This window comes from Sceloporus occidentalis, unplaced genomic scaffold, assembly GCF_023333645.1.
Source record: "Sceloporus occidentalis isolate IW3139 unplaced genomic scaffold, rSceOcc1.0.p SCAF_7, whole genome shotgun sequence".
Classification (NCBI taxonomy): Eukaryota; Metazoa; Chordata; class Lepidosauria; order Squamata; family Phrynosomatidae; genus Sceloporus; species Sceloporus occidentalis.
Genome location: NW_028316987.1, coordinates 21,440,676 through 21,465,905, shown reverse-complemented (window position 1 = coordinate 21,465,905; position 25,230 = coordinate 21,440,676). Strand labels below are relative to the sequence as shown.

Below are 25,230 nucleotides of genomic sequence, written 5' to 3'. Positions count from 1 at the left end.
TTATGTTTGCATTTTCATTCTTTTAAAAACTAATTGAGCCACATCCCATTCCAATCAAGTCGCACAAGTGACTAGGATCCCCCAGCAAAACCAGAGTATGGATCTCCCATCCCCTGTTATTCTCATATATGGATAATCTCAGGATTTATTGGAAATCCATCAACATCCATTAGTTAATATAATGTGCTGCATAATCCTAGGAAGAAAGGTACTTTGAAATGAAATGTCAGGGAAATGGTTTTCCTTTTCTTGTCCTTCAGTCTGTTTCACAAGTAGGGGGAAATAGCCTTTCCTCCAGCGAGGGATTTGAAACCAGGTGAAAATTAATTTTTCACCTTGCTCCATAACCAGGGGACAAAAAAAGAAATTGGCAGCTTCCATTTCCTGTGTGATTCTTTATTCTTTGGAGGAGGTGGTCAGCTTTCCATGGATCCGCACTGCACTTTGAGAAAATGTGAAAAGACACTGAAATGAGAGGAAATGGGTATCCTTTCTTGTTATCTTCTTCTGTCGGCTAATCCAGATATTTTGAAAAGTCTGACAAGGCCCCACTTGCTCCACTTTAAAATGTTTTCCAAATGGAAAATAAAATAGATTATTTTTGTCCAGCAGGAAGAATTGTGTGCATTCAAAATGTAAAGTGGTGGATTCTAGCTCACTTGAGTTGCCTATTACCATGGATATTTTGTCTATCAAAATGTAAGATTGTTATTGGTTATTTTATCAGTTTTTCTGCTTGTGTAGAATTTAATTTTAAAAAGAGGAATAAGATCTCTTAATTTCAGTGATTTCAAAAAGCATACCCAAAAGCTAGCATGCAAATGTGTTTAAAGTAAATGTTCAAAGGTATGCACATTTACTGAAAAGTAACCCCCATTGTACTGAACACAGTTTGCTCTCAAATAGGTTGTTTGGAGCTGCAATATTCATTTAATAAGAAGAAAGAGGCCAGGTGATTGTTCAACTGTGAATAAAAGGACCATCGGCCCTCCTTATCCATGAATTTTTTATCCATGGATTCAAGCATTCATGGCTTGAAAATATTAAAAAATATATAAATTCCAAATAGCAAATCTCGATTTTCCATTTTATATAAGGGACACCATTTTACTATGCCATTATATTAAATGGGACTTGAGCATCCATGGATTTTGTTATCCTTGGGGGATCCTGGAGCCAAACCCCAGAGTATAACAAGGACCCACTGTATTTACAGTGCAATTTAATGCATGTTCAGAATGAAGTTCCGTTAATTCCAATGGGCCTTACTCCTAATATAAGTGTATGTAGAACACCAGCCCTAATCACCAGGAATATAAATGTTTTCTAATTTTTTTCTAGGGTCCAAACAACTCTCAATTCATGTACATAAAGAAATACCATTAAGGGACTGAAGTAGTTCCTCTGAAGGATTAAAACCACTTTTCAAAGGTAATCAAGATGCAGATACCAGACACTGGTCTGAATCTTATAGGTGAGTCAGGTTGTCAATTTAGGATCATCCTAGGTACTGACATTTCCAGATCTAAACTGAGACCAGGGATTAAGTGTCATGCATTAAGTACCAACCATTGATTGATTGATTGATTGATTGATTTGTGTGTGTATATACACACACACACACACACACACACACCTTATCCAGTTAATTCAGTGAGACTACCAGTAGGATTCAGACCAAACCTTCATGGGATGGACAACACAACATAGTACAGCAACTTGCAGAGCTGTACCTCAGAATGAGTCACAATCTGCATGCATAAGGACTGTGCCTACTCTTATGACAGCAACAGAGCACTCCATCATATGGTCCTGGCATGTAGCTGCTGTGTACAGATATGTAGGAAGAACCACCAAGCATGCCACAAAACATTCAAAGTGCTATTTTGAGTTTCAACACAGAGAAATAAAAGAGAGAATTTAGAATCTTCTGGAATTTACAAAGTATCGTTTGCTATCCATTTTTTTATTTTTATGAAAAAATATAATTTTTTGTACCTTTACACTACAAAAAACACAAACAAAATGCACAATGAGTATCAAGGGATGGGGAGAAAATAAATACAGTAATGCTAAATTCTCTATGGGTTACAGTTCCAATACAGGGAGCAGCTCCTGATGTGAAATGGGAAGGATGCCAGTGGCAATGGCAGCATCTTTCTTGATGCACCTAACAGCAAGTTAATTGAGGACTGAAATCTAAACATCATTCTTCAATGATCAATTATGTATTTCACATATAAAATTGTAGCTACAGTGGTCAATGCATTCAAAATTTTCAATTCATGAAACTTCTGCAAGTTAAATTAAGCAAAGGATATACACTAGATTCTAACCTTTGTTGGACTGAGTTAACCAGAAAAGAATAAATTAATTTTAAAGTCACTTAAAAAAACCCATATACATAAGAATCTCTTAATATAAGATCCAGGAAACACTCTCAGGGAAGAAAAAATACCTTTCAACTCCTTTGACAGAGGGTTCTTGCACCTCTTTTTGCCAAAGTTGTGTCTAAATGCAACTGTACTTGTATAACATTAAGGCAAACAGTTTGAGAGTACTTTTTATATCCCCCATGTCTCCACTAATAATTTTGTTCTTTTCTTTAAACCCTTTGCCAGATGATGAGTTGTGAAGAGCCTGAAAGCCTGCACAGTATTCTGTAAACTTTGACATGGCCTAATAAAGGTATTACACTTGTGAGGGTCTTCTTTTAAGCCAAGAAGATTACCTTTGCTTTTTGTATCACTTCACAAGTAATTTCCCCTCACCACTGGTCCTAGGAAGAATCCCAGCAAGAGTGTGTTATTGTGGTTGTGAAATTCTTATTGACAAACCAAGGCTTACCATATATACTTGTCTATAAGTCTAAAAATTTATGCCCAAAAATTGACCCCAAAAGCCCAAGTCAACATATCACAGGTCACTATGGTAATGTGATAGCAACTCTTTCAGATTTCCCCATACAGTTTCTTTCTCTCTTGAACCAAGCAGAAAAAGCCCTGGGTGATTGACTGTATTGCTGCTTGTTTAAGAGTCCCTCTCCTGCCTCTGCGCCTGGCTGAAATGAAAGCTGAAAACTGAAGCAAAAAGCCTCAATAACAGTCTCTCTTGCCACACACACACACACACATACATACAGTGAAGGAGCCTCCAAGTTTACCCTCAATCTATCCACGGGTCATGGCAAAATCCATAATCTTCACCCCAAAACCTGCCCTCAATTTATAAATGAGGTCAACTTATAGCCAAGTATATAAGGCAGATCAAGGTTGGACAAAGTGAATCCTATGTTGCACATGTGCCCCCTCCAAGTATTTTTTTTCACCCACTCCTTTTCTGCTCCCCATCCTCTTTTTGATTGGAGGGGAAAAATGGGAAGCATTTTCAAAACTGGAAATGCCAGCAGACATCTCCAAATTTTGGGGCATGTATGTAGGGGGAGTCCTCCCTGTACGAAAACTGACCACAGCCCCAAATGGCTGGCTGCATTCCCATGATTTTGTGGGGTAGAAATGACACATTTTAGAGCAAATAAATTGGGGGGTGGGTAGGTGGCAGTTACATTTTTAAAAAGTGGTGGATGCAGAGTGGGAGAAGCCTTCTATAGTCCCAAGGACTGAATTACCCAACTTTTAGACATTGCCTAGCCCTGATGCTCTTAGATTCTTTCCTTTAGCTGCAGCATCTCTACAGGATCCTGGGGAGCTCCTGAAATGGAAGAAGACTGCCTATACTTCCGCCTGTCTCTCCTTGGTTGCTCTGTTACCTCCCGGTAACCTTTGCTCTCAAGACACTGGAGGCTGCATTCTGCAGGACAGTGAAATTGTTCTTTCAAGCTGGTGTGACATGTTTACCACTACCAGAGTAAACTCTACAACTTTTATTAATTCACTTCTAATTCTATCAATCTTGGGATGGTGAGAGATTCTCATTGGACTGTCCTCTAATTAAGTGTTCCCAGGATGGCAGTCATAACAGTCCTCAGTTTATTCCACAAAAAGTGTCTTGACTAATAACTAATTTTAATCTGAGTTCACATTAATTTATTGCTCTTCCCTTTTAAAAAATAATAATCAGGAGGTGAGTTTATTTGCTTGTGCTCTCATCAAATTAATTACTGTCTCAGGTACTAAAAGATAATGTAAGATGATATTTTGGAAAGTGAGTGATACAGGCAATTACTCAATTCCTAACTAAACTCATGGTCAGGAGTCTTGAAGGAACTTTCTGCATGATCCTCAACAAACTTCTACTTTAAAGATGATCCATGGACCTGGTTTGAGGTAGCCCTCATTTCTGATGTATGTATTAAAGTGCTGTTAGTACAGAGAACTGGGGCCCTTTGTTGTTCATTTCAAACTGATATTCTACCTTTTTGTGGTGGAGAAGGATATACAGATAGGTGGATGCATTAATTCTGGGGACAAGTTTCAATGCATTCATATCGCATAAAATGGAAAAGACAGCATCCATCTTTGGATGTGCATCTAGATAGTCATCCTATTATAAGCAGCACATACTGGGTCCATTTCAAGGCATACATGGTCTGTGGCTCCAGTCCTTGCCTGTGGAACAACAGCAGGACATTGTTAATACCAAAGAACCACATCCAGTTCTACAGGATTTCATTAGCAGGCACTTTGAGGAACAAAATCGAATGTGCCAAAGGAGCTATGTATGAACCTGTATCAAGATTTGTGCAATTTGTGATGCTTTGAAAAGAGGGAAAGAGACACTGAGTAATTAGCAGCTTTTTCTCTTCAGAATTCATCTCTGGATACATTAATACATAAATAGCAGACTGGGCCAAGGGCCAATGGCTCACATTTCTGTGTGCACATGTCCTCCTTTGGAGAGGGGACAATGTTTTTTTTTCAGAAGCTGCCTCATAAAACTCTAAGCTGCCTTTTAAACTCTCTGAGTTAAAGAGTGGTTTGAGTTTTGCTATAAAATAATTAACTTGAAAATGATTGCTGTAACAAATGCATACTGGATCATTCCTCACAAGTTTCCTATTTCTCATTTTTGGGGCCAAATGGTTAGACTGTCCTTCAGTGATGGAAAAGGGGAAATCTAAGAAAAAGCAGCAAGAGTGCATGCGTTCTTCTCAGATATGCTTGGAAGAACCATGTTGACTAAAGCCTATGGGTGCTGTATTATATGCAAAAAGCTCACCAAATGGCAGAGCTTTCCTGGAATGTAACAACTTCAGACTGAAAGTGTCAATATGTGTGAACAGTCATGTATGAATGCCCACACATGGGGGAAAAAAAATCTTACAGTGCTCTGTATGTGCAGATACACAAGCACAAATCAGTTATGTAATCTCCTGCCACTAATGTATTACAATATAAGAGCAGTTTAATTCTGGGATGTGCTGTTCATGCACAAATTTTAAGACAGGTGTGCATTATTCATAAGCACTGTGTCATAAGGAGTCTCTAATTAGGTGAATAAACTCCTAACTCAGGGTGAACCATCATTTCCATGGTAAGGTGTCTGCTTACATTTCTCCAGTTTGAGTCGATGAGAATAAAAAATACTTAACGTTGAATGGATTGGGCCTTGTCTTTTGCTCACAGTGCACCCACTAAAAGTAATTTCTTGATGCTATATGCATTTGGGGAAAAAATCAAAAGGAAATGTTTACATTGTCTTTGGAAAAGCAGGCTGGGCTATTGAAAAATGCAAACTGTGTTAATGGCATTCCTCTCCTATTTGTTATATTTTTAACAACTGAAAGTCTGTTCCAGTTCCAATTCATTCTTCTGCAATGGGACAATGATTATTACACTTCAATGGGATAAATAAAAGTATGCAGTTGGACAAAGGATGATATTTAATGTGTTAAGGAGAGATGGGCTAGTGGGAGGGGAAACAAATGCCAAAAAGGGTGGGGAAGAACAGGCTATTTGCACTGAGAATCCACAGCTCTCCAGCAGTTAACTGGATGCTGAAGAGATCAGAGAGAAAAGTGCCAAGGTTAATCTGTTAATAAAATCTCTCGGAGTAGAAGAGCTTTGTGAGGCAAGAAAAACATTTATGATTCCTCTGGAAGAAACTGTTGTCATTTCTACTTTGCTGTGGATTATTTTACAAACAATTGCAGGCAAAAAGGTACAAATGATCCCCAAATAGGTCTCGTGACAGCTCCAATAATGCAATTTATTACTTGGAAAAATAGGCTTAGTGCTGATTTTTTTCTGTCTTCAAATCCCCCCCCCTCCTCCACCTCCATTCTTTCTGGCCCACCAGCTAACAAAATGAAACACAAAAGAGACAAAAACCCATCAAGGAATTTGACAGGCCTCCCTGGTTTCCTGGGCAGCCTATCATGAAAGCAGCCCACACAGGTTGCCTTGTCTCCCAATGACCATTTTCTCATGTTTATAGATGAGTGTGGCACCTTGCCAAGTGATAGCAGATGCAGGGGAGAAGGGATGTGGGAAGGAAGGCATTTACTCAGTTTTCCTTTCCAGCAACACCTGATCAAGGCCTCTTTTTCAGGTCATGACCATCTCTACCTCCCACTCTATGGCCTGTTACAGACAGCCAAAATAAAGCTGCTTCGAGTCCCAGTGGAGGTATGGTGTTTCAATGATGCATGTGTCCTAAGAGTCCAGAAGCCACACCAAAGCCACGCTCCAGTCCTTAGGGCTGGAGAGTGGCTTTGGTGCAACTTCTGGACTCTTAGGACGCATGCATCATTGAAACACCATACCTCCACTGTGACTCGAAGCAGCTTTATTTTGGCTGTCTGTAACAGGCCTCTGTCACTTTCACAGCAGTATTGATTCTTAAAGGGAGCCGCCAACCTTGTTTTTTGTGGAGGCAGGATAATTTCTCCATTGTTTTTTGTGGGTTTTTTGGGCTGTGTGGCCATGTTCTAGCAGAGTTTCTTTCTGACGTTTCACCAGCATCTGTGGCTGGCATCTTCAGAGAATGCTTTGCCTGGAAAAATTGGGTGTATATACAATTGGGTGAGCCTGGGAATGCAGGAGTGATTTGCATGTGTATTGTTCTGTGTTGATGGCTGACCTCAGCCTGGGAGGCTAATGCAAAAGAGGATTAATGTCTGCTAATTGGTGATCATTATCTGCTGGAATTTCTCCACTTTTGAAAGGAACATAAAATGCCCCTAGGTCATCTAGACATACGTTCCCAAAATTTACTACTGTCCACTTAACACACACCCACACACACACACACACACACACCCACACACAATTCCTTTTTAGAAATCTGATGAACTCTGGAATATGGACACATTTTTAGGTAAGTCTTCAAACTTGCCATGCTTTGTGTTCAGTCAGAAGAGAATCGGTATTGTCCTCAGCCTGCTGTGACATTCCCTGGAGAAGCCTTCTTCAATGCCAGTTTTTCCTTTTGGTAAATTGTACTAGCTAGCAATGGTGAGACTGAATCACATTGCACACACACTATGAAATATGGGCTAGAGCCATCCTGTCCCCGATGCTATTTAACATCTATATGAAGCCACTGGGAGAAATCATCCGTGAACATGGGGCTGGGTGTTATCAGTACGCTGATGACACCCAAATATATTTCTCCATGCCCTGGTCATCAGTGACAATGACAGATGGCATTTCTCCCCTCAACCAGTGTCTTCAGGCAGTAATGGACTGGATGAGGGAAAACAAGCTCAAGTTGAATCCATACAAAACGGAGGTACTTACGGTAGGGGACCTCAAACTAGGTTTTGGGTTGCAACCTACAGTCCTAGAGGGGCTCACACTCTCCTCAAAGGACTGTGTTTGCAGTCTTGGGATGCTTCTTGACCAGTCGCTTCAGATGAGGAATCAGGTGAATGCGACGGTCAAGAGCGCCTGTTATCAGCTTCAGCTGATACGCCAGCTGCACCCTTTCCTGGAGCAAGGTGACCTCAAAACTGTAGTACATGAACTGGTAACCTCAAGACTTTATTTTTGCAATTTGCTCTATATGGGGCTACCTTGTGCCTAGTCCAGAAACTCCATTTGGTACAGAATATGGCAGCCAGGTTGATCACAGGAACATCGAGGAGTGACCATATAAAACTAATATTGAAGTCACTCCACTGGCTGCCTATTAGTTTCTAGGCACAGTACAAGGTGTTGGTTATCACCTTCAAAGCTCTACATGGCTTGGGCCCAACCTATCTAAGGGATCGCCTGCTTCCATATAATCCCCCCCCCCCCATACACTCAGGTCCTCTGGGAGGAATTTACTACAGCCCTTAAGGACCAGATTGACAGCGACCTTGCAGAGGACATTTTCTGCAGCCGTTCCCAATTTATGGAACGGCCTGCTGAACAAGAGCCATCAAATTACTAATCTAGAGAGCTTTTAAAAAGCCATTAAGAAGGATCTCTTCCGGCAGGCCTTCCCGGAATAAAATACTCAGCCACAAAAAAGACTCCCCCATTTATTGAACTCTGCCCATGATTATTGCTGGATTTCAAAATGTTAGTTTTAGTCTTATACTGTTTAATCTTGTTTCAAGGAGGGTACTATGTATATATGGATATATTTTAGCCCATTGTACACTGCTTTGGTTGCCTGGCAAAAAGCAGGATAAAAATACATAATTTAATTTAATTTAATTTTTAGAGTAAAGCTAGTGTCTGGGGTCAATCTTTTGAATACTTCCAAAAAGGTCTATAGTAGTGTGTGCATGTGCATATGACTTCAGGTTACCTACTGATTTATGCTGATCCCATGAATTTCATTGCCTTCCTTTGAAATATACCCTACAGCACCAGGTATTCCTTGGTGGTGTCCCATCTAAGTAGTCTTTAACTTTAACTAGTCTTCAAAATCAAACAAGATCTGGTGCTTCAGGGTATTCAGGCCTCATTTTCATTATTTTGACACCAACACAGAAATTATTCCAAATCAATACTGGAAGGGATATGAGTGGGCCTGCCAACTTAATTTAAAATTAGTATATTAATTACACACATCTTTATTATGCCTTCAATTTGAAGCTAATTGATTTTGATAACACTCCCAATGATAAAGCTTTAGAAGCTGCAATTTTAAGGGTGTTTTTTAAAAAAAATGTTTCAGAGTGATGTAGGTTCTGCTGTAAAGATCCATTATATGCCCTTGTGAGGTCAGGTTGTTTGAAGCTGAAAACCTAAAAGGATGGATCACCAACCTAGCATTACACAAAGAACATTTGTCCTGCATAACCATGTCTGGCCTCTGAACAAGACTTGGAATAACTGCTGTGACTAGGCTATCCACAAAAGTTGATTCAAACACAAACTTACTTCCAAGTGATCCCATGAACCACAGTACTATAGAACTTGTTTTACAATATATGGTGCTGATGTATGAAAACAAAATGAGTACCGTTAAGTCATGCTCGAGAGGTCTACATTAAAATCTAGCAGAGAATGGTTCAAGAAATTATACCAACCTCCAGAAAAAGCTGCTCTTCAGGATTAGCCCAGAGCATGTGAAGTGAAAGACCTTTACTGTAGATCCTGTAATGTATTCTTGATCATTTTATTTACTCAGTATTTAGTCCAAATTCATCTCAAGTGAATAATCTGCAAGAAGCAAAATTAAATCTGGAAGGGAAACCAGCCGATTATGGCTATTATGAAGTTGTTGTAGCTTTCAGAGTCATTCAGCAGGGAGTGAACTTCCACTTCTAGGCAAGAACATTTCTTCCTCTTCTGGAGGAAAATATTAAGATGAGCTGGACTAGTATTAAAATGTGTAATAATTTTTTCCCTCCCAGTTACAGCACAGGTGTGTATAACTCTATGCTTTAAAAATATGCAACAAGAAATGTGTAATTCAGCAGCTTGTATACCTGATGCACATTTGCATAACTTTGTACTGTAGATTTTGCTTTAGCGGGGGCAGGAAGTTTTTCTGGGCACTGAAATTGCCCTCTCAGGTCAAGGCATCTCTCCCTTATACAGCACTCCCAGTTCCTGCGATTCCATAAGGAATGCTTTCAGATGCTTTCAGGAAAAGATCCAAGACAGAATACACTCTATCCTTGCTCTCCTCTTACCTCATGAAATGAAGAATCTGAATTCTGGACTCAGTACCAATCTTTGTGCTATTAAGAAATATACCTGTTATAACTAAGCAGCAGTAAAAATACAAGCAGTCAGGTAGCATGAAAAAAGATGATGTCCCACACCTGCGTGTGCAGTAATCTGGATAACATTATCTACATATGTTATACTGACCATGTGTTAGTCTCCCAACTATAAAAAGAATATCATTAAGAAAAGGTAGAAGAAAAACACACCCTGTATTGCATTGAATACTGATCAACAAATGTTTGTACAGTGGCCTCTAGGGCTCCACTGCTGTGTAAGAGCATCATCCTTTTAAAATGTACAAAATAAGACATCACTATCAAGAAATAGTCTAATATTGCTCCTCAAAATTCTTCCATTTGATGCTTAAGACCTGAAGAAAAAGTCAGTAGACTGTAGCTTTCAGTGAGCTGACAAAGAACTGGGAAAAGTTTCAAGTAAATCCTTGGAAGTATTAACATGGTCTGTCATTTTCAGTTTTTGAAAGGTGCTCTCTCTCACTCACTCTCTCTGTATTTAGATAGATAGACATATACTCCATGTATAGACAAGGTGCGATGGGAATATTTTTGTTGTTGTTGAAGCAGAAGAAAATAGTTAACCTCAAATGTGGTGCATCCCCATTTCTACTTTTTACGCACATTGCTTTTACTTCATGATGAAGTCACAGAAAGGAAGGTTCTAACACTGATTATAAATTATGTCACTGAGGCCAGTGTTCTTCTGTTGTGGTCTAGAAATCACTGAACTTCACATTTTCAGTTGTTAAGATAAATGTCAGGGTTATGTGTACAAAGTGCAAGGCTGATCACTTGAAGTGACATTTTAAAAAATAAAAAAATAATTTAAAAAGTTACAATGGCACCATCCCGTTTACCAGCTGGACCTTCATTTCTTGAAGGCTGTTCATTATCTTCTTCTGGTGCCCAACAAGTGTGACTCCAAGGCGCCTCAAATCCCTGCATGAAGAAAGCACACATTTGATTCCAAAAGGTTGACTCATGAGGAAGATGGCTGCACACATGATCCCCCATGAGTTTTTGTGTTTTAAAAAATATCCAGAGTTTTCTAGTGACACCATTTTAAAGTACTTTTTGATAAATAAAATTATTACTTGGACTGAAAATCCTCTCCCTCCACCCTTTCCAAAAGGAAAAAAACCCCAACCAAGCAGGATTTCCACCTCTCCACCTCCACAGGCTACATTATACATCAGCAGAATCAAAATAGTAGAGTTTTTTCTGACTTGAAGATAGTAATAGTGTATAAATGGAAGCAAACTCTAGAAATGCAGGATCAGTGGGGGCTCATGCACTGATTTGGGAGGAGGTTTCTCTCTACAAATGTGATGAGAGGCATACCTCCCCTCCCTCTTTGGTTCAGGACCTACCATACTACCCTGTCCTTGCTGTGCCCAAAGCAGTTGGGAAATAAGCATGTAACCACACAAGAAAAGCTTTTACGACATTCTTATATAAATACATTCCTTCTTTATGTGTTCTCAGTCTGCAGGAAGGGAGTCTTAGAAAATCTTTTACTGAGCTTGCCTTTTTGTGCATGGCTTCTAGGCCTGCAGTCTCAAGTACAGAGAATTCAAGTCATATTTGAGGCTCTGTTAGACACATGAAAGCAAAGTATCTATGAGTGCTATTAAGAGCCCAGATGGCGCAGTGGTTAAATGCCTGTACTGCAGCCGCCTACTCACAAACCACAAGGTTGTGAATTCAATACTAGCCGGGGGCTCAGGGTTCACTAAAATGAGTACCCAGCTTGTTGGGGCAATTGGCTTACACATTGAAAACTGCTTAGGGAGTGCTTAAATGTGCTCATAAGTGGTAAAGATATGCACTTGCTATCTATTGCTACTCTGCTAGTCTTCCTGTATCTCTGTTGGAAAGAACATCTTTGTTTTCCCCACCCTAATTCTTCTATAGGGAGGAATCTGTCTAAATTTGTCTTCATTTTGATATAAGTTAGGTTTTGGATTGAAGTGAACAGTTTTTGTAGACCCTGATCCATTCAGGCCTCTCCTAGACTCTCTTTTCTCTGGGGGGAAGAGATGAATTGACACTCCTAAAACCTTCCAAGTGCAGTAGTTCAACTTTACACAGTGATTTAACTTTAAATGGTGGTTTAACTTTAAACAGACTGCATGTGTCCTTGCAGTGTTTAACATAAAATATATGTGTGTGCATGTGTTTATTGTTCATGTCCATTTCCCCCCTGCCATTTTTAGCAGTCTGTGCAGTCCTCAGAAGGTCTCAGGGGTACAGAATTAGCCCCTGGACCTGCCAAGGTTGCCCACCCTATTCCTAGACAACAAGAAAGAGCAATCCCAGGGCTGTGGAATCGCACATGACAGACTAACTCCAATTCCAGCTTTACAATAAAAACTTATAATGTTAAATGTCTATTTTGTTGCATATTTACTTTCACAAGAATTTAGGAAAGTTTTCTTGTTCAGAAATTTTAATCTAATAAATATACTGTATTTGATGTTCTTTCTTTCTTTCTTTCTTTCTTTCTTTCTCTTTCTAGCATGATGATTCAGATGGTAGAAAAAAAGGTCTTGTGTTATTATTTTACAACAGGAAATTTGATATTACTAATCTATATATTTTCCATTTATGAAGGTGTCAGAGTTGGAGTCAAAGATTTGGCATACTGGCTCCACAGCCCTGAGCAGCACTGCAAATTCCAGGAAGGCCTTGGAAATTTGTGAATGGGAATAGCAACATCTGATAGATGAGCCTACTTTTATGTCAGTTTTCAGAAAATAAGATTGTCCAAGTCAGTCAGTACACCTTCAAGCTTTTAAGTGTCCTTTCAAGTTCATTCGTTTGTGAGAATGCCTTTCTGCAGTGATGAGTTACCAACGTCCAGCCATTTCAATGTATCCTTTTATTGGAACACAGTCAGACACAGTGCATTTTCTTGTGACTGGTAGTGCCTCTCCAAGGTTACTACGTCCTTTGGAAGTGTTCCCACATTCTCTCTGGCCTTGTTTGGGTGCATCTTCATGGATGCAGATAGCCATCTCACCACTAATGTAAATGATCTACACCAAGAGAACTAACAGTAGGTTCATGTGCTCTTCAAAATGCCAGAAAATAAACTGGAACAAAAACATTAAAATCCCAACAATCAAGTTGCTTCTGAAAATATTTTTGCTTTATTTTTATTGACATTTAAATGATGTGTTGCATATTTTAAGAAGTATTCTTTTCTCAAGAAAAATCCTTCATAGTAAACTTACACTGTCAGGCTTCTGGAATGTCTGTTTTTAACCAGTAGAGAAATCCTTTGTGTGCATATGCCATATGTACCTAAATGGAGTTGCAGACAAGAGCAGGGTAGTAGGGGGGCAGAGTATCACACCAGCAATTTCACTGCTGTAAATGCCAGATTTTTATACTATGATTATAATGCTGCTGCTGCTAAGAAGTCGAACAGCTTGTCATTCTTGCCTCCAGTGAATTCTGAAAATTGGTCATCCAACAGTGCTTTAGTGAAACTAAAGGACAATATCCTACCACATTGTTATAGCACTATGATTTCACTTTAACTATTTTGGCTGCATCACATGGAAGTCTGGGGTTTGTAGTTTAGAAAGGCCTAAGAGCTCTCTTTCTAAAAATTATAAATACCCCTCTCTAAACTGCAATTCCCAGAATTCCACAGGAAGCAGCCATTACAGTTAAAGTGGAATCAGAACACTGTAACAGTATGGTGTGATATTGTCCTAAGACTGCTTCTAAACAAAGGATTCCTAGAACAATATATAACAATTCTGCCTTTCCCTGTTTAACAGATATCTCTCTCCTCCAATATAAAACAAAAGACAGTGATGGAAGGAAACACAGAAGGATTGTCAATGGAAGATTACATTATTTGCTCTTCTGGTAAACTTATAAATAAGGCCCACCAAAAACGTTATCTAGAAATACCTAAACTGTATGATTACTTTGATTACTTTTTTTTGGCACCCAGCAGCACACAAGATTTTCTTGTGTTGAAAGAAAATTGTAATCCAGCTTCCTGAGGCTATTTGGGGAATCCTGCCTCTTATAATTCTGCATTTTTGATGTTCTCTCAATTTTCATATTTCTGAAACTTATTTTAGATTTTCCTCCGCATCACAACTTAATACTCTTGGGGAGTCAAATGGATCAAGGAAACCCAACATACATACACTGGAAGAGTTTATCAGATGGGAGCCCCTACGTGCTGCTGGAGTCTTCCAGAAAGTGTATCACATATATCTTTTATAGGGATCCTTATTTTTATAACTTTTGCCTGGGCCTCTGTAGACTCTGAGCTAAGAAAGGGGAATTCATTTTACTTGATCGCAAGTTGTATATTTTATCTGATTTTATGCAAGCAATTTTGTACAAGCAATTTTGAAATGTTTAACATTTTTAAAATTTGATTCAAATCCTCCTAACCGAAAGGACAAGTATCTACATGCACTGAAGCTGTGGTCTCTGACAGCTGTATTTTAGATTGAGTTGTCATAAATATTGGACAAAGTGGCAACTTTCTGTTTGCAAGAACCCAGCCTAACAAATAGCAAGGACTTATCAAACTGCAGGTTCAGACTTACTTTACTGAACACTCTGCACTACAGAAGTTACTTCCTTTGCACACTAAGGGAGAAGAATGCTACCCTAGCCTTTCCCCTAACATGTTAGAATTTGCTTGGGAAGAATTTATTTGTACAGTGGAACTTTCAATCATATGCGGCCCTTGCTACCTGGAGTGACACTGACCTCATCTTCTGTTTGTCAGAGTTTAGCTTTATTTAGCCACCTTTTTGGCCCTTGGAAATTCAGTTCACCAGACATTGCATGTAAGCCAACAGCTGGCATGTTCCTGTATGTCTCCACAGCAGCAAATGCTATTGTCATGCTTTTAAAAAAATCACTAACCAAAACAAACAAAATCATTTTTAAAAATTAAGCTAAACCACAGCCTATGCTTTTTCTGAACTGGCACTTGTTGTTGTTCTGTGCCTTAAAGTCACTTCTGCCTTATGGCGACCCTATCATCATTATTTTTGGGGGGCAGGGGGGCTGAGGGTGTGAATTGAGGATGGCCACCCAATGTTCACCCAGTCACCTAGCCAAGGCCACCAGTGGGTTTCCATGATTGAGTGTGGAATTGAATCCTGACCTGCAGTCATAGTCCAATTCTATGGCATATGACCCATTTTGTCTGAATTGTGGCCATGCTTTTTGGCCTTGATTCTCACCTCTGTCTCTCTTCTGTCTCCCAGTTCTGCACAACTCCCACTCAACCCCCTACTATACAGACAGGTAGTTGAGGATCTTTTTTTCAGACCACAACCTTAACCCCAGAGATCTGGGAAGCCAACTGTGGCTTCAATTAAAACTTCTTTCTAGCCCTGTCAACCAGTGGGTAAATATGAGGTCCACAGCAATGTGGAAAGGCATTTGGTAACAGCAATTTTAAGGGACAAGACTAGATTGAGACCAAAAGTGGATTACTGGCAGGTTACGATGGCAATAGGTAGGCCTTTAGAGAGGTCACGTTGTTGGCTTTTTTGAAGTCCTGTGCCATTTTGAGTACCCTAGAACAAACAGGTATCTAGTCTTGCAGTTTTAAATCTTTGAAAACTAAATAGAAGAATAACCTTTTTATACACAGTAAGGCCTGCATTAGAAACAGTGGAATTCCTGATTCTTTTTTTTGGGGGTTGGTAGTGGTGGTGGTGTATATTTTTGGGGAAGCAGGGCCATACTACTCATACACCTGAATTTCAGAGTGCAAATCTTCCTAAATTCTTGGAGGCAAAAGTATAAAAATTAGTAATTTTTCCATTTTGTTCTTGAGGTCTGAAAGAGCATTTGCTGTTTCAGACCTTTTCTGTTAAAAAAAAATGAACACAAAATTTCATTTTCTGCAGTAAAAACAAGTTTTCCACATAGAAAACAGCATATTATTTTCTGTACAGAAAACACTACTGTCTATGCAGGAAATTTATTTTCTGTGTAAAAATGTTGTCTACACTGACATACTGTTTTTGTGTGATCTGCACACTGAAAATTGCCATTTTCTGCAAAAAAAAAAAAAACCCTCCCATTTATTTTTCATGCAGAAAAAGATTCTCACCTCTCCAAGATTCTCCTTGTCACAATTTCCTTGATTTAAATGAACAAAGGTCTTTCTTTTGTAAGACAGTTTCTTATGTTCCATGAGGAAGCAAAAATAAGAAACTTAGGCGTGTTACAGACCGCCCCTTTGGGGCAGCCTGTAGGCGCTCCTTTCCCTGCCGGATTGGGGCTTCAACTGCCAGAACGGCAGCCTCTGGAGCCCCGATCCGTCGCTTTCCAGGCCGCAGGGAAGGGGTGTCCTTGGGGCATCATGCCCCAAGGACACCCGACGGTGGCGGGGACAAGCAGAAAGGGGCCGCTCAGCCCCTTTCTGCCTTGTGTCGCTGGCGCAGCCGTCTAAAGGCTGCGCCAGCGATGCAAATCCTGGAAGGAGCTCTGTTTCGGAGCTCCTTCTGGCACCACAGAAAGGGCGCTCTATGTGCCCTGGCACGGCGCCAGTACGTCACAACCGCGCCGCCTCATTTGGAGGCGGCGCGGTGGTGACGTAGCAATGGCAGCCCCTGTGTGGAACGGGCACCGCCATTTTATACAGACTCGGTCCATATTAGGGTTAGGGGCGTCCGGAAGTGACACCCCTTTCTATCCCTAGTATGGACCCAGTCCGTACTTTATGCCCATCTATAACGGGCCTTAGTGAACCAGACACTAAACAATGTCCATGGGTCTATTAAAAGTGCATGCTGCCTTGTCTATTGGAGCTCTAATTTTCTTTTCTCAGAATTTTAATTCAGGCGAAGGTGGTGGTAAGATGGCAGGTACTACACATATTAAATATAAAATGACTATATACAAGCTGCACCAGAGGGAGAGATGGAAGTATGCCACGGCACCAACTATGTTAGATAACAAGTTTAATTGGCTGCCTGCATCCCAATTTATTGCTATTATAAGTAATACACAACTTTAAGAACTGGTGCTTAGGTTTGCTTTCCCCCCCTCTTCTCTTCCATTTTTGCTTTTGGTTGTGCATTTTGGATTGTAAGTGGGCAGGCAGGAATTGTTTTGCTTTTACTGATTTTTATAAAAGCTGCTCTGGGAATCCTTTTTGGCTAGAATACATGTGAAAATGTTTTAAATAAATACATTGCCACCTACATACAGTGAAAAATATGATAAGGAATTGTACAGCTCTCTATATGCAGTCAGAAATTATAATAAAGAAAGGGAGGCAAAAGGGATATTAGAACTAATCTGTATCACTAATCAGTCATTCCAAGTAACACTTTTTAATGCATGCCTTAGTATTTACTTAACCATAAAATGTTACATGAAAAAGGTTTTTTAAAAAAGCCCACAAGCCTTTCTCCTTGTTTTAAAGCAGCACTGGAAAGGGGTGATTTGGAGTGAGAAAATGGCTGCTGAGAGTGGAGAAGACATTTAAGCCTAAGAATGGCTTTACGTTGTTACACTATTCCCCAAGGTTGCATGTGTTACCTCAATGATCCTTACAATATACCTTGCAGATGTGAGGTAGGGGATGACTGTGCATAGTAGCTTCTCAAAGGCCACCCACTGAATGTGAGGACTAAATTAGATTCGAACCCACTCATACATCACCAAATCTCATCACCCCATTGGTCACTGTTCACTGTTACACCATCCACACTGTCAATGGGAAGCACTCTCAATGGAAGGTGTGCAGAAGAAGCCAAAATCTTGATTCTGCTGAGAACAAGGGTTTTCATTTCCTACTCATTAGGACTGAACTCTGTAAGTTAAAGGATCTCGTTGTTTCTTTCTAAGTATTCAACAGTTGCGTTCAGAACAAGCACAGTTCCATTCTTAAAACTGTTAGTGAAAGATGAACTTTGTCAGTGTGAAGCCATGTACTCCACAACAGGTGTTGCTGTTGTCAGAGAAGAATAAATGGGGGAAAACCTTACATAAGTTAGGCTTCCATTGGTATTTACTCAATTTTTCAGGTAGTCATCAAGATTAGGAAACTGACCATTCAACAAATTAAATGTGCCAGATTTCTATAATTCTCAATTTATATTAGATTAGAGTAGTGGGCTCTGAACCCCTATCTCTGAAACAATTGTGGTTCCAGGAACACATTTTTGACAACTCAGTTCTTAAGGATTTAAAATAAATATGTTCACCTGCTCTTGTTGTTTATCCCCTTTCCGACAACAGCATGGCATCATCATTACTCTTGTAACAGCCACTATCTCATGGAATTAAAAATCGGGAATAAAAAGCAAGAGCTGGTGAATTCTTGGTATATTTTTTCATTGAGCGAAAGAATTTTTTTATTATAAATAGACATTTATTTTAAAAGAAAAAAAATCAAATACAACATAACACAACAGACACACATACTGTTACAAATATTCAGAGCCGTCCACTGGATGACAAGGAACAAGGTGTCCTGAGATTCAGTGAGTACATATCTCTCAAAAGGGTGATGTGAAGAAGTCCACCTTTTGTTGTTAGCCATTAAAGTCCAGCCAAGCATACGACTAAAAGAGGCCAGTCTTGTGAACTAGCTATTCTTGAGGGTTGGTCTGGCAAAGTTATCCTTGCTGAGTAAGGGAAGACACTCAAAGCCACCAATGATTGTCCACAAGTTTAGAAAATAGTTGTTTCTCTCTCCTGTGGTTTACAGTCTGATAATCCAGACGGAAGCATAGGTGGAAAACAGGATATCCAACTCTTTTGCTAGAATTAGAACTACATGGCAGAATGAATTTTGGAATACACTGATCATCAGGCCTGTAGTCATGCAGCCTGAACAGAGCACAGGACTTGGGGCAATAGTCACAGGAGCCCATCCTTTTTGTCTGTTACCATTCAAAAACATGTCGAGAATAGGCTGTGCCTTGCTGGCAAGCAGGATTCTTGACTGGACTACTGGAAGAAAGCCACCAAGATTTTCAAATTGTTTCAGGTGACTCAGGTTGTGAGCAGACAACTTGCAACAACTCCAAAAAGCTGAGTTTCCTAAACGACACCAAGCAAAGTCCTTTTGCAGGAGTCTCAAGTTGGGCACTCACATTCAGAGGCACCCCAAACCATCAGATACACTTAAAAATCTTGGGGTTGGGCAACATCATTTTTTATTTGTTCACTTGACTTTCTAACACATCGCAGACACATAGGTTTACATATCACAGAGACTGATTTCTTTCTTAATAGAACCCATCTCTGCTTTTATTTTATTTTTCCTGATGCAATTTCAGACTTATTTCTAGGTGGGATGAAATTTCAGGATGGAAATTCTTGGAATTAAGAGAACTGGCCCATGAATTTTAAACTAAGTTTTATCACTGCAGTTTGAGGGATAAAACCTATTCTGAGGTTCTGATTTTCATCTGATCCCCCCAAGTCCCAGCTCTGGAACAAAATTAACAGTCATCCTTAATGAACATGTCACAACACATTCAAATCCCAAATAGTTTCCATTCCCCCCCCCCCCCATTTCAAAACAAATGGTTCACAATCAACTGTTGTTTTTCATAAAATTCTGAAGGATTTTCATGGTTTTAGAATAGAGATACATAATCAAATCAAGCAAGTTACCACTGCTTTACACAACGTTCTCAGGCTTTTAACTGATATGAAGTATGAAGGCATTAAAGAGTGAAAAAAATGTATACTGATCAAGATTCTGGCCCAGTATTCTTAACTGTGCAACTCTCTTTCTAAAACAGCTATCCAAATGTCACTGTAAACAAAATTAAATGTGAATTTTAGAGGGTGTTTTCTATTATAAGGTTTTGGCGAGGAGGGGGGAGGGGGTCAGTAGGGCATGCTATTTTTCATTAAGTGCAATACATCTTTATTCTATTGGAAATTGTATCACCATCTGGCCTAAATCAGCCAGTTTATGGTTGTCAAATGGAACAATAACTAATTTATTTATTTTCCTGTGGACATGTATGAAAATATATTTTAAGATATGTAGGTATGCCCCTAATGCATATTATAATGCAGGAATTTCATTTATCACCCAGTTGTGCTTTTAGTAATATACAGGTTAGATTACTCAAAATGCAATTATTTTAGGTTTTAATACTAATTCTGTTGGCAGACAGTATTTTAAAAATGACTACTAACGGGATGCAAAACATTTGAACAAGATGGAAATGTTCAGACCTGCAGGAAAATGGCTGGGTGGTTTCTCTCTACAGTGTGCTAATTTTCCATCTGCCAAGAGGTTCTAAAGAGAATTGGGGCGGGGGGGGGGAGGTAAAAAAACTTTCTCTATCTGGAGTATGAAATATTACTATCCCATTCTGTGTTCTCTCTCATTTTATGTACTACCTCCTTCTGCTGAATATGTCAGAGCAACAGCTTCAATGACATTCAGCCTGGTTCCTGACATATCTCCTCATTATACAGATACAATAGTACTCCGAGGCACCCTTGTTTTAGAGAGAATAGCCAAATAAGTGCTATTAATATCCTGACCATGTATAGTCAGGATATTCCACCATGTTTATGTTGCTTTACAGTCAAGGTAGAAACTAAGAAGGCAAAAAAGGAGGGGAAAACTGATTATAGTGATATTGTATGGTCTTACTACTGAGGCTTCAGAACTCGTTATAAAAAAGCCACAAAAGGTAGTGACACCAGCAGGGTGCCATTTTTACTTTTTGCCACATTCAGAGTTTCTAAAACCTCAAGTTATTTCCAATCTAGATACAGTATGTGAAAATGTTGCTAAGTGTTCCAGAGGTGTCTTGAAATTAAAGCCACCCCCCCCAATTGTGTTAGCCAAATTAAGTAAGGAGAGGTATCTCCATCATTAAGAGGCCTACACTGTACATGATTCAGTATAAGTGTTAAAGATTAACCATCTCCCTGAAAAAAGATGTGATGCAACATGCATTCACACTAACATGGGTGAATACACAGGGATTGAAATCCAGACTTGAATCAAACAGTGAAAGGCCTTAATGGACATTTCTGTCAGTTTCACTTTCTCCAAAATCCAAAGTTCTTTCCATTCCAAATATGAAGAAATTTGAATATTTTCGTAAATTCTTATTTTAAAAAGAAGGGTTGGGGAAAACAAAATCTCTCTCCAATCACTAGATCCATACAGTAAGAAGTCTTTATTCTTCAGATATTCAGTTCTGGTTCAGCTTCAATCTTGTTCCTGGAAGCCAGTGTGCATTGGCACTTTCATTCAATGCACACCCATTATTTTGTCTAAGTTTAAGCTTGCTAGGAAAATCTCCAGTTTTCAAGGAGAAGGGTAAATGATGGAATCCCATAAATGATATAACTCCTTTTAGTATATAGCAAACATAAAATTGTAGGAGTCATCCTCCACTAGAGATTCCTAGAAATGTTTAGCTTTGTGAGTGTGCTAAAACAAAAACCCAACCCTCTGCTAAATATCCTGGAGTACTGATACAAAACAGATGGGCCGAAGAGACTGGGATCGCAGCAACCACACATGCCCAGTCCTGATCCAGGCTGCCAGAAGAAGTGGATTCTTCCACTCCTTCCTGGTCTGCTTCTTTCCATATCATGCGGTCTCTGCATTTTCAGGGCGTGTGAATGCCACATCCTGATTATGGCCAGAATCTGTGTCATTTGGCCCATATTTTTTGGGCCAAAAACACAAGTCTCCTGATTTCTCTCAACAGAGGATGACTATTAAAATTACTTGTGCTCTAAGTCAGTACTTATTAGCCTTTCTAATGTGAATGACCAGTGAATATTTTTTCCCCAGTGCCCTCAAGCTACAATTAGAAACTCTCTAGAGAATGGAAGCAAATGGCTCAGGTATTGGCACTGGTCATGGATCTCCATTTTGAATAGTACTGGTATAAATGGTGTAATTTCTAGCCTCTACAAGACTGAACCCTACAGTTCTTATCTTACAGAATAAATTGTAAGAGAATGTAGATGCATTTTCTTTGTGTCTGTGAGCCTGATCCCTTTGAAAATCCTATTAATATGAGAAGCTTACAACCATATTCTAAAATCAAAGTATTGTATGGATCTTGAAACCAATTGGAATGGTTTTTAAATAAAACATTTTGTACCTGAAGATTAGAACTTCAGTGAAACTGAGATGATTCTGCTTAACAAGTGTAATTCAGCAGAGAGACAAAACTCTTGCTAAGAGGGAGTAAGCTCCTGTAAGTGAGGTCATGTTTAGAAACAAGTATCAGCAGATAACACTGCGTGTATGTTTGTTAGTTTTTACTGGACACCTGAAATATTTGAAAGCAACTCTGGGGCATGGTTTCTGGAATAAACTATCTCTCTGTCACTCAAGGGGAAATAAAGCATCAAGTATCAAAACTGTAGTAAATGCTCAAGTAATGTACAGGCACAAATACATGTACATGTCATTTAAAAGAAATCCAAGAAAGCATTTAGTATAGCAGTTCAGGTATTTCACATGATGAGGTTCAAAGAAGTGCATGCAAAAATACTGGACACACCTGACCCAAGTTACAGTTTGCCTTCTTTGAAGGGCACAATTCTTTCAGTTCTTGTCTGGAGTGGTCAAATTAACAACACATGAAAGACAGTATCAGGTTACTCCAAATAAACAAAGATGGTGCAAGAACGCAGAACACAATGTGTTTTTCATTCTCCCTTTTAACTATTAAAACCGAAGGCAGGTCTAAACTGAAATTTTGCCTTCAACGTGTAAGCTCAAAGAAATAGAAATGAACCGTGAAAACCTAGCCATGTCATATGATAATTTTGTGAGATGACAGCACTGGTTACTAGCTCTCTAACCTGAGTAGGATCTGAGATTTCCCAATAAAATAAAGATAATCAAGAAACATAAACAACAAACAAAACAGATCCAGTTTTTTCTTCACCACTGGTGCATTCTGGATAGGATCTTTCTTACAATTGCCAGTGGTCATATTTAATGTTCCATCAGGAACCCTTACTTGCATTATTAGGCTACAGACAGATGCTTCCAGGGCTCAACGTCTGTTGATATAGTCTTAGAATCTGCTCATGATTTGTAAACAGAAGGTCAGTGCAATCACTGGGAATGAGTCTTATTCTGCTCTGCTGAGTTTTCGTGAAGATAGGAATTAATTCTCTCATCTGGAGAGGATAACTAAATTTGAAATGGCTTCCATAATTCATGCTGCAACCTACCTTCCTCCCCTCCTTTACATCTTATATAGATGAAGCAACGATGAGGTGAGGTTTCTTAGCATAGACAGAGACCTGTGACAGACTCTTTGCAACCCATGGCTGAGATGCAGGAAGGCAGATGAAGGATTCCCCTTGAAGAAATCCTTTTGTTCTTTTAGAGAAGTGCTTTGATGGGAGGAAATTAAAACAAATATACCACTTATCTCTACTTGCATCTCATGCTATGAGGGGTTCCCAGTGTAGCCAGGGTGATACTGGTTTGGAAAAAGCTTTGAGGAGACAAGGTTTTGTTTAGAGGTGCAAGACTGCAGCTGCAACACTGGAAAAAAGTAGTATTTTTGAAATATCAGCCCAATACTGGTAAATATCAGAATGTATTCTCTAGACCAGTGGCAGAAATTCCTTGTCAACAGCTCAATGCTTCTTATACAACTAAGAAATATATGCCCCCTTCTCCACATCTCACAGTCTCAGTGACAGAAAAGGTAGTTGTTGTTGTTTTTAATTCGTTTCCCCCCCTCATCCTTCTGCTATCATACTTCCAACAGTGTGTCCTAACCCCTTGCAACTCAGTCTATTAGATGTCAAATATTGGGACTACTAAACTCCACTAGATTGTGCCAGTGCCTCCTGGATTCGACACTCTCAGATGCAGACAGGAAATATTATTTTGCCTTTGTTTTCTGCTTTCCTGTCATGGGATGTCTTCTCAGCAGACTTTTTTCCCCCACTGGGATATTCCACTGCTTCTGCTCAGAAGTGATCCCAGGTGGGACAGGTTGAAAAAGAATGTGTCAAGGCCTCAAAGGCAAGGAGGATTAAGTAAGAAAATCTCTTCTTCTTGCATTGAAGGTTTCCTGGTATTTCTGTGTTACAGCAGAGCCCACACAAAGCAACGCTGCCCTGGTTCTGTGCCTGATTTTTTCCTCACTCTACCAACAAGAAGCTGTGATTCTACCTGGATTAAATTGATGTGTGTGTGGAATTCTCCACTATCACCATGATATCGCTAAGTGCTTGTGGAGTCAAAACCTTCTGACTCATGCAAAAAGAGAGCATGTCCTTTGAAACTCTCCTAGTCACATCACTGAGGAATCAGCATAAGGGTGCTTTCACTACATGAAAACTGGACCAAACCATATGCCAGAATCTGAATGATGTCACTGTGTTCAAACTCAAAGGAATTGATGTATTGTAAACAACAGTGGTAACCACAAGTTCAGTTGTCTTATGAGTCTGTTATTTATGGAAGATACAAATGATGAAGCTTCCCTAAAATCAGATGAGTGTTCAAAAAAATCTAAATGCTTCCAAATGTCCTCTATCTTTCCTTTCTAACTGGCTTCTGACCATAAGGATCCTCTCTTATTTCAACAAAAGTGATCAGGAAATCTACTCACTCCAAGGTCACCTGAGCCACAGCGTCCATAGAACTATATCCATTTTCCATGAAAATCTCTGTGTACCGTCCCATTTTTATGGCTTCCAGCCATTCACCTACAGATCTGTAGACACCATTTCCCAGTGGACTGTGTTCACCTAATAAATTTGAAACTCTTTAAAAAAAGAAAGAGAAAGAAAGAAAGCAAAAAAGTAAGAGGCACATTAAGATTTTTTTTTAAACCAACTATTTGGATATTACACTTCAGAGATAAGATATTGTGGGTAAGAAGAGCAGTCAGTAGCAAGTTAGCCAGTTAGCTTGAAGTGCCAAGATTAGCCTTAGAACTTGCTATCATAAGAAGAATACTTTATGTAGAGCTGGCCAAAATATTCTACAGTTTCATTTTTCAGCTTGAAAATAGTGGTTTGCAGAGGCTGAACCTCTCAACCCCTTGCAACACATATTTTGGATGGTGAACAAGTTTCACTGTGCACAGGCTTTTTCTGTCCAGGGGAAGCCCTTGTACAATAATGTAGGGTTCTGGAAAACAACA

The 25,230-nt window shown here is 39.4% G+C and overlaps 1 protein-coding gene across 7 annotated transcripts in view; it reads right to left on the bottom strand.

Moving 5' to 3' along the window:
* Positions 1 to 1,967: 1,967 nt before the first annotated feature.
* The window catches only part of EPHA5 (EPH receptor A5), a 289,060-nt gene continuing 265,797 nt past the window's right edge, over positions 1,968 to 25,230 (bottom strand). For 4 of the 7 annotated variants that reach the window (XM_089532330.1, XM_089532332.1, XM_089532331.1 and 1 more), the window contains 3 exons: positions 24,694 to 24,849; positions 6,772 to 11,029; positions 1,968 to 6,535 (listed from right to left, as the gene is read on the bottom strand). In XM_089532330.1, the coding sequence (XP_089388456.1) occupies positions 10,924 to 11,029; positions 24,694 to 24,849 (262 nt within the window). In that variant the 3' untranslated portion in view covers positions 1,968 to 6,535; positions 6,772 to 10,923. Of the gene's footprint in view, positions 6,536 to 6,771; positions 11,030 to 18,269; positions 24,850 to 25,230 lie in introns of those variants that run through there. The other 3 variants (XM_089532334.1, XM_089532335.1, XM_089532336.1) reach the window with 1 other exon arrangement.